At 37.1% G+C, this 17,441-nt stretch overlaps 1 protein-coding gene across 1 annotated transcript in view; it reads left to right on the top strand.

Moving 5' to 3' along the window:
* KCNH8 (potassium voltage-gated channel subfamily H member 8) overlaps positions 1 to 17,441 on the top strand; it is a 166,019-nt gene that overhangs the window by 75,629 nt on the left and 72,949 nt on the right. The window contains exons 7-8 of the mRNA XM_064441809.1: positions 7,113 to 7,270; positions 12,887 to 13,094. Of these exons, the coding sequence (XP_064297879.1) occupies positions 7,113 to 7,270; positions 12,887 to 13,094 (366 nt within the window). The remainder of the gene's footprint in view (positions 1 to 7,112; positions 7,271 to 12,886; positions 13,095 to 17,441) is intronic.

The following is a 17,441-nucleotide window of genomic DNA, read 5'->3' as shown; positions in this document are numbered from 1 at the left end:
TGAACAGTGAATTCCATATGCACATTGATAAGCCTTTGGTGTACTGGATGGCTTAGGGGAATTTAAAACAAGCATTTATCTCCTTTTCTGTTAAAGCTTTAGTTGTTTCTCAAATGCTAATGTGCAATAAGTAAGCAAATCCTTTTTCTAACTTTGATAACTACACACTGGAGGTTTCTGAGACAAGTGAGGATGAGACGTTTCAAAATACTAGTGATGTAAATATCCTTATATTTCTTTCTTACCTATATCAAGCAAAACTACATGAAGTACTTATGTATGTGGCTGGTGCTACCATGCTCATCTGTAAATGTGAATAGTAATCAATTAGCTCTACTAAGCAACTGTGGAGCTGAACTGACCTCCTGGCTCATTATGAACCATATGAAATCATGCTAATTTCACATCTTAATTGTATTACGGAAAATTTCAGAACATTTCTGTAGCTTTAAGAATGCAGGGCCAGCTAAGACTACTTGGTTATCTAATCTAAAATTTTATATCTCTGATTCTACTTATATGTTCTGTTTAGCCTAAGGATTTTGTTGAATGAAAACTAGTTCTTAAAGCATGAACCAATTACAACCTGCAAGACCTCAGTCCATGGAACCAGATAACCTTGGATATGTGTCTAGGTCACTTTGTATTAAGACTTTACACTAAATCTTGAAAAATTTGAAGGATCAACACTGTGCCAAAACAATTAGAATTCCCACAAAGATTTAATTAATTTAGGACACTCAACTCTAATGGGTAAAAGGGAGGGAATGGCAGAGATCAAACGGTCAGAAATACCATAGATTCACTACTGGCAGTGTATAGGTTAACTGATATATGTCAAATGATCATAGCAGACTGTCTAGCTTCAAACTTCAGAGGACAGCATAAAACATTACTGCCAGTGAAACCTGTCAAGTAATTCTTTTCCAGACTCAGATGTGGCATGCATCCTAAAGAAATCTTTTCTGATACCTCAAATGAATGATCCAACATTCTCTGTGCTGATCCTCCTTCTGCCACTTCTCTTTGCCCTCAGTAGTGTATCAGTGGGGGACAAAATTTCTTCCTGGCTTGTTGCATATAATGGCTAACAGGCTTGAAGAGAAGATCTTACTTTACCCCGTCTTAGTGTAGCCTACCTAAAGAACATGTAGGGAGAAACGCAAACCAATCTTTTTTCCCCCTAAAACTATGAAATAAAGGGAAAAACAGAGTAACTCAGTGCTGCAAAGAATGATCAAGAAAGTCAAACCTGCCTTTCTTCTCCCTAGCCCATGTAAATATATATATATATATTTGCCACATGTACGTAAGTTACAAGTCCTTGTATATGTGTTTTGTGCTTGAACGTTAACTTAGATATCTTTAGTATGACATTGTGTTATATGAGCATTTAACTTGAATCCAAACGATGTGAGTTCATTACCGCATATACTAAGTCATGTTTGATTTCCAAAATTAGTTTACCTAAAGTCAATGTCTGCCTAGGGTAGCTTATTTTGCCCAGGGTAAGCTAGCCGTGGGTGAAGACAAGTCAGTTCTCCTGTTAGTATTCTGGAGCTGAGTAAACCAAGAAAGTTGAATATATAACATCATGTAAAGTGAAGTCCAGATATCTTTTTGTAATTATTCTCATTGTGTTTTCCTTTGCCTTGAGGTGTGGGGTGCTAGGGTTGTATGCCTGCGGTTGTTTCACCAAAGGCACAAACGGTTTTCTATTCACAGGTGATATTCTGGGTTCTGCGACAGCTTTGTGCTGAGCCCATACTGACACTCTTAGCTATTAGAAATCTCTTTTGGTGTCATTTTTTTCCAAGTCAGAATCTTCCCTTCTACAGATATTTTTTTCCTTTTTGGGTCTTAGATGTGTTTTGCTTATTATAAGGAGATATTTGACCCATTTTATGTTTGGATTTGGATTGGCCATAGTCATTTATCTTCTTTGTTAAAAACTGCCGTATCACTGTGAACTTAATCAGCCAAGATGAATCCTCTAGCAACAGGAACAACCTTTTGAAACTGAGCAGAAAGCCAGGTTCACCTTTTGATTTATGTGGTCTCTCATTCTGGTTAATGCAGACCTTCAAATTACAATGATACAGGATGAAATAACTTGAGCACATCTAAGTATTCTGCAGCAATCCAGTAGTCTGATAGCTGTATCAAAAAGACATAATTTTCTTAGCAAAAGGGAGTGTGTTGATTTCACACCCTCCAAGAACTTATAGCATTATACTTTAACATGTATTCTTATCGCTACACATTTAATATATATGCCAGAATGATCTGCTTTTCTTGTGATTAGCAAATCTATTGTTTTCTGGATCATCGCTTTCAGTGCTCACCCCCCCAACCCCCTAAATTATTAAATTATTGTGGATAATTCAATTTCCTTGGCATTTCTCCAATTTTCTGAGATTTTATTAAAAGTTAATACTGGTGATTCAGAAAGTGTCTCTTAGTGAGTTCCACTTAGAATATTAGGTGGAAATTTGTCTTCAAAAATCTCCTTGAAATGTCTAATGCCTCCTTTGTTACATGATAAGCTTCTGTACCATCTACAGCATCATTTAGAGTGATAAATCTTCCTACTTCATTCCAAAACCAGAGCTTTAGTTTTCTTCTTTTTAGAAAATAAAAGACAGGAGGACTATAGTGTTCTATACATGTCTTCAGCTTTGTTAGTCATTTAAACTTAAGTACATTTTGTTCTCACTTTCAAACTTTGATTTTGATAGTCACTGATCTTTTCTGCATTTCAGTTACATTTTCTGCGTTATTTTATATCTTACAATTTTGTGAGTTTTTTGGTTTTTTGTTTAGAATTTTTTAAGTAGGAAGGCTTATCAGTTTTCCTTAATGTCCTGAATGTTAGTTCATGCTTAAAATTTGTTCCAAGCATATATGTTGATAAAACATTTGGGGTCTTCAAAAAAGTTTCTTTTACACTTCCAAGTGCACATCTTAGATTATCTCATATTTTCACAGTGTCAATGTATGATAAGATCATGTTTTCCAGATTCAAACAGTAACTGATTTTTAGTAAAAAATATCTTCCCCCCCCCCCCATTAAAATGTATTACAACACTAATTTATCCCAAACTGCCACAGAACATCTAATCCCATTGTAGGTAGTTATCATTTTTTTAGAAACTGTTAGGTATTTTTATTACTAAGCTTGTAGAACAACCAGTATGTATCTGAATCTGAAGGCACCTATGATGCTATGTTTATCATCCTATGTAATATGCATGGATGTTATTTTTCAGTAACTGCCTCTCTTTTCGTGGGCATAAGTTGTCCTTGCAAAAAAAGCATACATTCATTGTTTGTGCCTGTTTCACTGCCAAAGTAGAACAGCCATAAAAGTGAAAGAGAGGATGAAATATAGCTGAAAAATAATTTCTACTATCCACATTGAAGAATTTGAAAATAGTACACAAAATATCAAAATGTTTTAGAATGGGAGCTATTAATATTTATTAATTATAAAAATGTAAAAATATGCAACAGAATTATCCTTTCTTTAAGGGTGAAAGATACGTATATGAAAATATGTATATGGCAATGATATTGATTAAACATGCATTTTTCTTACTACATATTAAATGGAAGTTTAATTAATATTTTATATAAGTTGATTATGTTACAAAAACTTAAAGAAAAACTCTAGGGTGATGAAACTTTGAAGCCTGACCGGGGTTATTTCAGTTAAGAGGAAAAATCCTAGTGTATAGAATGAAACATTACTTTTAGAGAAGCTATGAATTTTATCAGATCCTTTTGTGGTTCAGCATAATATAAATCCACAAAATGGGTATCTCAGTGCAAATCTGAGTAGAATTAGACAAGATGGTAAAATTGACATTTTTGTAAAACATTATATCAAAGTTTGGAAGTGCTTTAGGCAAACGTTCTTACACCTTGTGCCCCAGAAATGTAGAAATCCATTCTTCATAGCTTCCTTCCATCATCGCAACGTGCAAGCAGCACATCACAACAAACATGGAGGAAAGCATCTCTACAAGTACATTAAAGGAAAGAAAGTTTGATACTACTGTTCTTAAGATGGAAATGTTGTCATGGATACTGAGTGACCACAACAAAGCTCCTGCTCAAACCTGGATAAGAGTTAATGGTTTGTCCAAGTGTCAGCTACTCCATTATATTTAAAATGAAGTGTAAGCAACTGTGTAAAGTTAGTAGGCGGATGGATTTAATCTTCAAACTTCTTTGCAAGAACAATAGTGTGAACTCTGTTGTAGGACTTCAACAGTAATTTCTGCATGGATTGTGTGGCTGCCCTATTTTAGTATCTGTGTTCATAAGGCATGAAAAGAAGTTGTTATAAAATACTGGATCTGCCTGGTCCAAACATAGAAAACACCAGCCCTAAGCATTTGAGTCCTGCAGGTACCAGTCTCCAATGCTATCCTGGTATAGTAAGAGTCAAACAATTTCGATTTTTAATGTTCTTTTAGTATGAAAAATTCTAAAATAAAATTCTGGAAAAGTGCTTTAATATAGACTAGTGGCAATCCATGCCCCCTCAATGAGGCAGCATTTTCCATTGAGCTTTTATAACATGTCAGATTGTTTTATGTCAAGGTGATTTACTCAGTTAAGATGAACCTGGTCAGATACTTTTTCTCTTGCTCTGCTTTACAGTGCTCTCCTTTACTGTTAAGTCTATGTGTTGGCTGTCCTCATTATACTAGTGACATAGTTGAAACGTGTCAGTTCCAAAGCCTTCTTAATTCAGAAGTAATGGCACAGAAGAAAAAACTACAATAAAAAAAAAAAGAAAACATGACAAAAGGTGAAAAACAATCTCCTTGATAAATGGGAAAATTCAGGAAAGGTGAAAAATACCTGACAACCAGGACCTAATAAAATCTGGCTCATTTAAAGAGAGCTGCATAAACATTTACTTATTCCAATTTCAGTGTTCTATATAAGCATAAGGTTTTAGTTTTAAAATTTTTTATTTTCAAATAAATCATGGGAAAAAAGTCTTTTAATGCTCATTTTTGCATTTTGCTGTCTAGGTTGTACAAAAGCTTGCAAATGAGACAAAGCTCACCCGCTGCTCCTTTTACGGCTCTAGTGGTAGCAATGCTTTGTGTGCCATGTTCTGGAAAATCTATCCTTCGATTTTGCTTTCTGAGGGGAGTCTGTTTATACATGCTGGTCTTTGCAGACAGTTCTCATACACTGAATGAAAAATGCAGAATAAAAGGTGTATCAGAAATTAGGCATTCATTCTCAGATGTGTATAGCAGGAAGAAAAGTTCTCAGGCCCCAGAAACTTCCTGCAAAACCAAGAGCAGATGAATCTACTACCACTGCTAGTAGTCCTACTACTACCCACTTTTTAGCTCTAACTTGATTTGCATTAAAAGCAAGTTACAAAACTAGTACTGTTAGTGTTCATTATGTTTTAATTATAAAGAGAAAAAAGTTGAGGTATGCTTAATTTTTAGGACTTCGTCACTCTCTTTTTTTCCAAGAATGTGCTGAATTGGAGTAGGTTTACATAGCACACAGGAAACTAGCTGTGAGGAAAGGAAATATCTGCATCTAAAGAGAAAAGAAATCCCTTTAATAGACTGAAACTATGAAATACATATATTCTGTGTTTATTTCCATTTGAGAAGCAGACACCATCTTCCTATACCTTCACCCTGCTGGCATGCAAGAGGCTGAATTTCACTTGTAGGTGCTTCCATTTGGCATTTCTTACTCCCTTTCCCCAGAGGCTGTAAGAAACATCTGTTCAGGCAGCAAACACTTCCCAAACATCTGCACGCTCCATGCTGTATATGGTGTGGAGCCACCCCCAAGCAGCTGCTGCTGCCACTTCCCTCCAAAAGCAGTGTGTAGAAGAGGCAGCTGAAGGCATATCTTCTTGTGCATCATCTAGTAGACAGAAAGGAGTCGGTGCTGCCATAGACAGAGGCAAAGGGCCCAGGGAATTCTGTTCCGTCCTTGTAACACTTAATAATAGGCTACCTAGATTACAAATAACACAGCTGACAAGTCTGTTACACACTGGACTAGCATCTAGAAAGCTGCCTCTCAAAACTTGGACATTAAAGAAAGTCCACTGGCTTTCAGGCTGCCAAGACCATCCCCCTGCAGTTGTTATTTTTTAATGAGAAAAAAGTCAATCACACTCTGAATGTCTTCCTAAGACTTGGGACCACTTCTTTCTCTTTTATGAGATGGTCTTCAACATGAGGCATTAGAATTTCCAAGGCAGCGGGCTAATTATCTTGCTGTAAAGCACCAGCTTTGATGGTTGGCTGCACTCTTTTCTGACATTGTAAAAGTTATACAAGTAGGTCTCAGTAATGTTGGTAGAAAATGTGTGCATAGCTCGAGGACAGATTATAGTCTTTGTCTTGTAGGACACAAAAATAATTGAGACTCTGTTGTCAAGACCTGAGCTTTTCTTTGAGTGTTAATGTGTTTTGGCAAGACATGTCAAAACTATATCTCATATTGAAAGACACTCATCCTGGAATGTTAGATAAGAACATGCAAAATGCACAAGCCACCAAGCAATTCATATCTCCACCATAGCCCAAAAGCCATTTTTTTCAAGCGAGTTCAGCACATTTCCATTGATAAACTAGTGATTATCCTTGAAGATTACAATACTTCTCTGTGCTGAACAGTTATCACTAAAAGAAAGTTTCAATTGCACTTTTTAAATAATTATTTTTTATCTCAAAAGAAACATAAATGTGTTATGCACAACAATTGTACCCTCATTTTTCATTAAGAAAAATACTGTACCAATATTTCATACTGTTTAAAGAACAATGTGGGTCAGGTTTTTTTAATTCAAGTTCCCTTTGAAATCTGTGAGTTTTAAATGTTTTAAGTGTTCTTTTTACTCCTTTCAAAGAATAACTTTGTGCAACAATTGGTTTAACTCTATGTATGTGGAACTCTTACCGCTGTATTTTATTTGTTTCTGTATTAGATTCTTCATCTGGTTTTTGCCGTGCGTATGCAATACAGTCAGTGTTATGGTGGATTCTTGGTGTTATCCCCAGGAATCAAGAAATCACTGTCTCTGATTCTGTTCATTCTTTGTCAAGCAGATATTATTTTAAATTTTCGAACAACATATGTCAGCAAGTCTGGCCAAGTTATATTTGAAGCAAGATCTATTTGTATCCACTACGTGACTACCTGGTTTATCATTGATTTAATTGCTGCACTTCCTTTTGATCTTCTTTATGCTTTCAACGTCACTGTGGTAAGTAATTACCTGTCTTTTTTATTTGTTCTTTCTTCAAGAGGGGTTTTTGGTTTGGTTTGGTTTTTTTTCCAGATCTGGAGACTAAAACTGAATGAACTAAAATACCGTGGTGTCTTTTTCAGCTTTGTAGTATATTTTCACATTGGACACTGAATGGATTAATTTAATGTAATTGTACATGTTGATTGAAAGAATTACAAGATTGGGTGTCAAAGTGGCCATTCATTATCATGAAAGACACATATATAACATCTTTTTTAAATTCAGTTATCCTTACTTTGTAAACAGTCACACCTATGGTAGCTTCATTTTTACTTACTGTACTCAAATACATGTCCCTATGGCTTTTGCTCTCCTGTGCTGTGTAAGTTCAATTAATTTTTCAGGACCCATAAATTATTACTGTGGTAAAGTAAATCATTGCTATCGTCAGTATGGTCATCATTCTTCACTCAGCTGGGAATCTTCTTTCTCTTTACCTCTGTATTCTAGTGCAAAAATTACAGCATGATCACCAAATTTTGTGTCTTCTAATATGTGCTGCCTAACAGTTGTCATTGGCTTTGGCTTCAACTTCTCTTTTTTAGGAATATACTGAAAAAAATGCTTAAGCTGCTTTGAAAAATGTATGACTCTAATGTTTGGTGATGTCACAATCATGATAAGTTACATTTGTATTGGTTTATTTATGTGAAGACAAAGGTTTTTCTTCTGATAGCCCTATTAGACTTAATAGAGTAAGAATCTACTAAGAAAAAAAACCAAAAACCAACCAACCAAACAAAAAGTCCTAAACACCCCCTCCCTCTCCAAATCAGAATGTTTAATTTTGGAGGAAAAAAAAAAAGTTGGCAGAGGTTTCTCTATTTTGTGGATTTTCCACATAAGAGACTTAGGCTTTTAAGCTGCCCACTTTCTAATTCTCAGAATTTTGATCTTTTGTGAACAGATGTACTGAATCTCATTTTCATTAAATGTGAGTTACAGGCAAGTACATAGATGATAGGATAGAAACATATCAGAAAAAAAACATAGGAAAACACTAGTTAGGAAGCCTCCCATGTAAGGTATCCTCTCCAGTTTTATCATTTTATAACATTTCTTTCAATGATTTCCCTTTTCACTCCATTTGTTACATTGAGAACCATCAATCTGATGCTAGTACAGTAGATTTCAAAACCAGATAGTTAATGATTCAACATTCTTCAATCACTGTTTTTCATAACCAGTGGGTAATCTATTTAAATACATTACTATCTCAGTTTATCCCTCATATTAAAACCAAACAGCCCGCATTACTCAGTTGCTTTAATTTCCACTAAGAAATTTTCATTGAATGAACGAAGTTCGATCTTTTCCTTCAAAGAGAAAATGAAATGGGAAGATTGATATGCTTTCCTTACTGAGTTCTGGAATTGAAAGTATCATCCAATAATTATTTTTACAGTTAAAATATTATTATATTAAAAATGCTGCTATAATATGATTAATACACATCTCCTGTCTGTTGTACCTTTAAATATTTTTCCCTAATAAGATCATTAGTATGGTGACTAAGAATATCCAGGGACATTGAAAATTCGCTCTGTTAGTAGTGGATCCTTAATTAGATAATTAATGATAGATTAAGTCCTAACATTAAGCCCTAACTAATATACAATATATAGCCATGTTGATCTCATAATTAACACTGACTGACAGGCATAGCTCCCTGCATGCTCCAAGAGTTAAATACGTTAAGAGTTTTTGCAAGGTCCAATCTGCTTCCTTCATTTGCTTTGGCCCAACTTTGGTAGCTAGCTGCTCTATGGTAAAGACCACTACACAGCAGAGAGCCAAGGGCCAACCCTCTCTTCTCTCTGGTAACTGAGAACAAGTCAGTTGGACTTGCATCTGGGAGCCTGCACCCTGCATTCACCCCAGCAAACTCGGTTGTTTTGTTCTCTGTATGATTCCTCGATGGGGACCAAGTGCCTTACTATATCATATTTCCTCTCGTGGCATGACTTGGCAATGGTTAATATAATCCTCAAGATAACAAAGACTATCAACTGTTTCAAGAGCGGGGGGAGGTGTTAATCACATTCCACTGTTTTCAGACTTTATGATTTAATCAGCCATTTCCTCATGTCTATTCTCAGATTTTCACTCCATCGACTCTCAGATGTTGCCTCAACAGAACGGTGAGAAGGGGCATCAGGGAGCATCTCATTCCTTTGCTGTTCAGGCCCCGGCACAAAGGCCAAACCTTTAGGGATGCTCTAAATTCTGCAAGCTATAGGTATAGTGCCATACATACCTATGTATGTATGGCACATAAACGTCATCCTCCAGTTGGAGATTTGTGAAGTTAGAGTGCATGAAAAAGCTGTGGAGTCTCTTGCCATCCTTGGAGATATTTTGAAAGAAAAAAAGTGAAACTTTATGAGTTGGCTTTACTGCCTTTACACCTTATAGGTATTCTGCCCTACCACGAAATTGGTAACTCTTTGGATGTCTGACACCTCAGGCATGTTCCTGCCTAACCTCAGTGCCTGCTGAGACCCCAGCTCCTTCCATCCTTGTATTCATCTGGCATAAAGGATCCCTTAATCTGCAGAAATGTGGTGTGAAATACTGCCAAAGTGAAAAACAGGCCATTAAGCACTAGTGATAATGATTGAATTTGCTCCTCTCTGATTAAGTATTGGTGGTTATGGAGTATCATCTTTTAAAGAAAAACAGCTAACCAAGCAGACAAAAACTATTAAAGATCCCTGCCACTAGTCATTTCTTAAAATGTGTCATGCTTCTTTATTAATTCCTTTTTGCCATAGGAGATGATTCTTCCAAGCAGAGAATTTCATCACTAGTTTGTAGCAACTATTTCGCAGTACATCTCAGCACTATGCTATGATTGAGTTTGTTTTAGTTTTAGATAAAATTCTGTCTCTGTCATTTTGACAGAAAAAGGTTAACCCAGCTAGTCTGAAACAATTAACCAAATGGAAAATTTAGATGGTTTTATATCTGTGGGCAAAGCAAAATCTACACAAGCACGAGTGCTGACTCCTCATTTTGTCTTTCTAAATTTGTGACATAGAAGAGAAAGCTGCCTGATGGCATTTCAGGTCTTCCAATGACAGACTGGACAAAAAACAAGAAGTGTTTTTGGCATGACTAATGAGAAAATTCAGTGCAATTATATATGATTAATTACAATTGTGATCAAATTTCTGCAGAAATTATTTTGAAATGAGGTGGTCTTTAGACCTTAAAATGAAACATGTCTCCAGGTTAAAAAGAATGTTGTGATATATGATTTGCTGTTTTTATATCTATCAGTATTCTTTGACGTAATAAAAACAGCCAGAATTAGTCAAAAGTGATAACTGGCAGGGCACACTTATTATTTTAACAGTCCTTTTGAAATTTCTTATTTGTAAGAATTTGTAATAATTTCACCTAAGTCATCATTATTTGGTTGTGATGTGGTAGAACGTAGGCATCCATGTAAAGATGAAGGCTCCAATGTAAAGGCCATAGCACATGTACAATCTTTATATATATAATCATTATACATATGTTTATATATTACTACAACACAGTGAAGAGTCAGTCATGCAGAGGGACCCCTTCATGTCAAGAGTGCAACAGAACCATGTTTGATTCAAACAAGCTGATGAGAGAGAATAAAAGGAGGCTTTGGGAAATGAATTACCACAAAGAAAGAGGCAGTTGCTATATTTTAATAGTTATATTGTATTAATGCAAACATGGCAACTCCTTCAAATATTTTGCAGCCTTCTGCTCCAAACTTGCAGATATTCTGGTGCTTAAGGCCACAGCCACAACTAATTTCACTGACATATTGTAGATGACGTAAGATGGATAAAAGAAATCAGAGAAGATCCCGTAACTGCTTATGTGCTCTAATGTCAGATCTTATTCCTGACAGCAGTGAACTTCAAAGTATTTTAAATAAGTGTCATGTTTTTGTTGATTTGCTTTTTTCCCCTGCTATGTGCTTGAGAAAAATGTAAAGGTTCTTGAGAAAAAATCAATGAGATAATGGGCAGTAAATACTGCATGAAGAAGCTCATGGGAGAATTACTTATGCACTATCAAAACTGTAGCAGCAAAAAAAAAAAATGTTTGTAGATTTATTATTTTCTTTTTTACAGGTTTCCAACCAACTTAATCCCTGAGACCGGAATAAAATCAATGAATTGTTAAGTCTTTGTGAATATTTCTAAAACACCCCATTTTAGATAATTTATCGGTCAGCCTGGACCTGGCTGATAGTGAATGGACACCTATAAAATTAAGATTTCAAATTACTAGTTTTGGTAACAGAAAGGCTTAGCTTCATATTATTCTGGATTAGCAAAAGCAAAAAGATGCTGATCGAACTGTGCTTTTAGACATTCTTTTCAGAGAACTCATTACCGTGGTCTGGGAAGGCTGTGGGAAGACATGTCAATTTTGATCTTATTTTTCTGGCTGATGGATTTATCCTGTATCAGCCAGGTACCTAGCAGAAATTAATCCTAGTGTCTCATTAATGAAGGATTAAAAAAAGGTTACTGTTAATGAAAATTATGCATATTTAATCTTCAAAAAATTAAATTAAAAATATTTGGGATCCTCATCTGCCTATTTTTTGCTAACTCTGCCCAACAGCTGAAACATAAGCCAGGTATACTCCATGAAAAACTGGGAGCTGTGCACACTCTGATGTGGATGTAGGTTGGAGGGTGCTTTGGAGGGGATGGGGTCATCCAGAGAGTGCTTGTTTTGTGCATTGCTGCATCTCCTCTAGGGCCAGAGCCTATATACTTCATAAACTGATGTATACTTAGGGTGTTGAGCAGAATATGTGTTGATTTTGCCACATGCACTTGAAAGGCAATAGTATTTTAGGTAAGGAATTTGAGAAGTAGTATTAGAAGTTTTAATACAAGCTTTCCTGGACTCTCAATTAGTACAGAGCAAAAATATGTGCCCAGGCCCCTGAACACAGGTTTAAATCTGAAGAACAAATCTGAGCCTCCACTCACTTCTTTGCTTCATTGTTCTTCAAAATATCTGCTATAATTACTGCCTCTTCCAGGCTTAATTATTAAGCTGGTTTCCTCTCATACATAGATGAGTTAGTCTTACTGTTTGGCTGTTAGCAGAAACTGAATATCATCGTGTGCTTGAATAGGTTTATTTTGTGGTTTCATACTGGAATCAAATGAGCATTGGTCAGTTTGACAGTTATATTTGTCTTCTAGAGCAGGGAAGGATCTATTTGTGCACAAACACAAATTTTTAAGTTAAATCCAGAAGAAGACATGAAAAACAGACAAAATGACAGATCTCCCAGTGTTTCAAGTTTGTTTGGTTTAAATCAGAAATAATAAATATGTCTGTACACAGCAAAAGTAAACACTTTTTTTTAAGCATCTGCTTTGCTATTCTCTGCTGTCTTAGATTTGGTCTAAGCATAATATGCAGCTATGTAACTGAATGAAAAGTGGGCAAAAATTCTCAGAGATTTAGGAGATAGAGTTTCCTTTCACTGAAGCAAGAGAAGTGTGCGACAGAAGTCAACTGCTGACAAGTTCTCTTCTCTCCCTGTTCTCCTAGGTTTCCCTTGTCCACCTCCTAAAGACTGTGCGATTGCTACGCCTCTTGCGTCTCCTTCAGAAGTTGGATCGTTACTCCCAGCACAGCACAATTGTCCTCACGCTTCTCATGTCCATGTTTGCCTTGCTTGCTCACTGGATGGCCTGCATTTGGTATGTCATAGGGAAAAGGGAGATGGAACAGAATAACCCCCTTACCTGGGACATAGGTAAGTTCTTCTTTCCCCAATATGCTTATGTACATGTGCATATATATATGCATATATGTGTGTAAATATATAAAAATACATGTATAAGTCACTTACTAGTTCCTTTTTTGTTTAATCTTACACAATCATTTAGTGCTGTTTGTAGAGAAAAAGAAAAGACTGGTGCTCTGAATTTTGGGTCAATCTGAAAAAAAGAGGGCTAAAATGAAAAGAAAATGGGAAAAGTAGAAAAAAAAGTGAGATTTTTTAAGAGTGATTCAATGTGTAGAAGAGTAGATGAGAAATTTCATCTTGTTTTTGCAAATTAGGCAAATTCTTCAACAGAGACATCCCTTGAGTGTGCTGATTATTCCTTACTATACATTGAAACAGATAGGCACTGAAATGCCTTCAAGTTAAAAACTCCCTTCGGAAATATTGTTTAGCTTGTTTGCAGGCTTTGCTCTTTTGCACAGCAGATGAGGTGTTTATCAGTGGAGAGATGGTTTTGGAATGCTCAGTTTTCATCCAATGTCTAGTTTCTACCCCAGCCTTCATTCTGATTTCATTGAGTGTTCCAGATTGACTCTAGGTTTTAAGCTTTTCCTTTTTTGTTTAAGGTTTATTATTATTTCTAAGGGTTGTACCCATGTGTAATGGTACAGTGGGGAAACAATATACCATGTATAGGAGCCTGGCATCATCAGGTACTTGTGTGCTGTCGAAGGTGTGTTACCTGCTAGTGCAACAGCTGATACTCCACATCTTCCCCCATGGATCATGTAACATGGGTCAGTAGAGGTGTCTTTCCCTTCCTGTCTTTCTCAGATGTCATATCAATATCAAACATCCCTTTTTCTGCCTTTTCTTTCTGGTTCCTTTTGTTCTATCTTTTTAATTCTACTTGTATTTACCTTCAGCCTAATTCTGCTATATGTTCATGGAATCAGGGGAGGAAACAAGGCCAGTGATAAAATTAACTAGAAGGAGGAAGCCCTGCTAGTTTTCTTTGTGCTGTTAGATACTAAAGACATGATGAAAAAGCATATGAGTAATTTAGAATATATAAGTTATCTGTGAGAGGAAAAGAATGCACATGTGTCTCTTTCATAAACAGTGTTTAATGGTGGGACAGAGTTTCCCAACAGGAAAAATGTTTGGGGGCTGGGAGGGAATGGTGCAAACACCTGTGACAAAAGCTCAGTGACATGTATTCAAACTGCAGTATGTCCTGTTCTTATCTCCTTTAATTTCTTTCTTGTCTCTTAACCCCATTAAATATCTAATAACAACAAGTCTGAAGGAAAAATGACAGGTATGGTTGAAGTGCCTGACCTCAGATGAGGTGAGGATGCTGGATCAGGAAGAGGGAAAGAAGAAAGTTAAGTCCGATAAATACATCTCTCCAGTTTGTCCATAGGTTACTGAAAGCTTTGTGGAGTCTTTTTATTCTTTTAGTTGGTTGTTTATTTCTCCTTCCCTTTGTAAACCAGGTCTGTGACCTGCTGCTGAACTCCTCATAGAGTGCAAACCTCTTAAAGAAAAGACTGCAGCTGTAGGGGAGAATATACAAAGAAAGCCCACTGTGCACAAATTGGTCAAATACTGCTAACAGAAAAACAAATCCAAATAATAATAGCAATAAATAAGAGTCTCTGTGGCGGGGAGTAGCTATGAAGACACGTTGTCAGCTTATGTAGGCCACAAATGATAGCTGATTTCAAAGCATTCATTGCAGTCCCAGTGATGAGGATGGGCTGCATCCTTGCTTCCCCAGTGGGGCTGCTGGCAGTGCTCCCCATGCAGCCTGTCCCTCTCTCTTTTATTTATTTTATTTATTTTGTAGTGGTTGGAGGGGACCTCCACAGGTCATCTCGTCCAACCCCACTGCTTGAGCGGGCACACCTAGAGCAGGGGGCACAGGAGCACATCCAGGTGTGTTTTGAATGTCTCCAGGGAAGGAGACTCCACAGCCTCCCTGGGCAGCCTGTTCCACTGCTCTGTCACTCTCATGGTAAAGAAATTTTTTCTCATGTTTAGGTGGAACTTCCTGTGTTCCAACTTGTGCCCATTGCCCCTTGTCCTGTCATTGGGCACTACTACTGAAAAGAGCCCAGTCCCATTGTCCCGATACCCACCCTTTAGATATTTATAGGTATTGATTAAATCCCCACACAGTCTTCTCTTCTCCAGGCTAAACAAACGCAAGTCTCTCAGCCTTTCCTCATAAGTGAGATGCTCCAGTCCCCTGGTCATCTTGGTAGCTCTCCGCTGGACTTGCTTAAGCAGTTCCCCATCTCTCTTAAACTGGGGGCCCCAAAACTGGACAAAGTACTCCAAATATGGTCTCACTAGGGCAGAGTAGAGGGGGAGGATAACCTCCCTCAGCCTGCTGGCCACACTCCTTTTAATGCAGCCCTGAATATTGTTGGTTGTCTTGGCCACAAGGGCACATTGCTGGCTCAGGGTCAGCTTGCTGTCTACCAGCACTCCCAGGGCCTTCTCAACAGAGCCGCTTTCCAGCAGGTCAGTCCCCAGCCTGTACCGATGCATGGGGTTGTTTCTCCCCAGGTGCAGGACCTTGCACTTGCTCTTGTTGAATTTCATGAGGTTTCCCTCAGCCCAGCTCTCCAGCCTGTCCAGGATTTTCCCTAAGCCAAGGCCACATTCAGGAAATTCTCCTCATATCGTCTGGGGCTCTTGGCATTTGTTACTACGAATATATTCACTTTCACCCCTCAGATTTGTCCTCTCTTGACCGATGGCGGTAATAAGCAAATGTCCCAACAACCTCATTGGAACCAATCCCAGTTTAACTGGAACGGAACCATTTCACAGAAGTCCCATTTGCATCTCAGTGTTGTATCAGGGTTATCACACACTGATCATTTTCTAGTGGGTTTCCTAGGCAGGAACTGCTCTTAACAGCCTCTCACCACTGGCCCTTCTCAACGTGAGACATTGCAGCTCCCCAGTGGATGGGCCAAGGCACTTCTTAACAGTGTGTACACTTAGGCTTTTGCCTCCTACATGGCAAAAGGGCTTACAGCCTGATTTTATTTTAGTTTTTTTTCCAAAAAAAATGTTTCTATATTTTTTTCTAGAAAGCTGTTCTACCACCTTCATGGATAGTCTCTAAAATATTTACATGCTATAAATGTATAATAAAAATTACACTGCAATGACTCCTGCAAAGCTCCTATAGATATTAGTTCTGTATATGTCAGAATGGTTATTTCTAAAGTTCTCTCTAGCACTAAGTTAAATATTTTATGGCTTTGGGGATTTGCTTGGGGTTTTTTTTGGGGGGGGGGTTTGTTTGTTTTTTTTAAGGGAAACAGTTTTAAAATGTTAAAGCATTAGAAATTAGTCTTAAAAAAAAGGAGCTCAGAAAACTCCAGGTACCTGGCATGAAGCCACTATTTTGTAAAGACCACTTCAGCGCTGATACAATTTCTGTTTAAGCTTATGTGTCACATATATGAACAGAAAAATAAAATTCTGTAATTTCTTCTCAGTGCAAATCCTATTGCTTTCCACATGCAAAATATTTGCTGGTGAAACACAATGAATTTAAGTCTTGATTCTCTGTGTGCTATAATTTTTGCTACTCTGCTGATACACAGCTGATTACATCTAGCTAGCCTCTCTTTTCACCTTAAGAAAACTTTAAATGACCAGTCCGCTACACCTCACAGCATCCATGTAGGCAGTTTACTGAAGGGAGAACAGTAGGTGTGATTTAGGGTATGAGTGATTAAGCAAAGTAAAATGAAATCTGGACATCATAATAAATCACAGGCAAATAATGCACACAGGAGAAATCTTGCTTTGGGTATAATAAAGGCAGTGTTTTGTAAGTCACTGAGGATATTCTGTTCTCCATTATGATGGCCTCAGCTGAAAATTTTTGTGCAGTTTTGGAGAGCATGTAGAGAAGATTTCTTACTGCAGGCAAAGGAGAAGAATATGATCCTTAGTCTTGTATTCGCAAGTTTCAATTTTTAAACTTTGAATTTTATTACATTAATATCAAAACTGGAGACTCAAGTTTCCATCAACAGATCGTATACAAAGTTCATTCCAGGCATTAGGAGGCTTTCTAATTGGCAGCATTAAAAAATACAACGCAAAAATTAGAATTCCTACATTTTTTTACTAAAAGGAATGTATGTGTCCCTTGGAAAGTATGCTTTTTATTCTTTGCTGGAGTATCTCAGGTGGTGTCTGCCTGAAAAACTGGTACCCTGGGTTTGGATGCTGCAATGCATCCATTGTAAACAGCTGAAATATAGGGATGAGTTTGTTCTAAGAAACAAAAGACATGCCTGGGATGAAAAGAAGGTTTCTTTGCTGTTTATGTTTGCT

Source organism: Phalacrocorax carbo, chromosome 2 (genome assembly GCF_963921805.1).
Source record: "Phalacrocorax carbo chromosome 2, bPhaCar2.1, whole genome shotgun sequence".
Lineage (NCBI taxonomy): Eukaryota > Metazoa > Chordata > Aves > Suliformes > Phalacrocoracidae > Phalacrocorax > Phalacrocorax carbo.
Note: the sequence above shows the minus strand (reverse complement) of the source record. Positions and strands in the feature narration are given on the sequence as shown.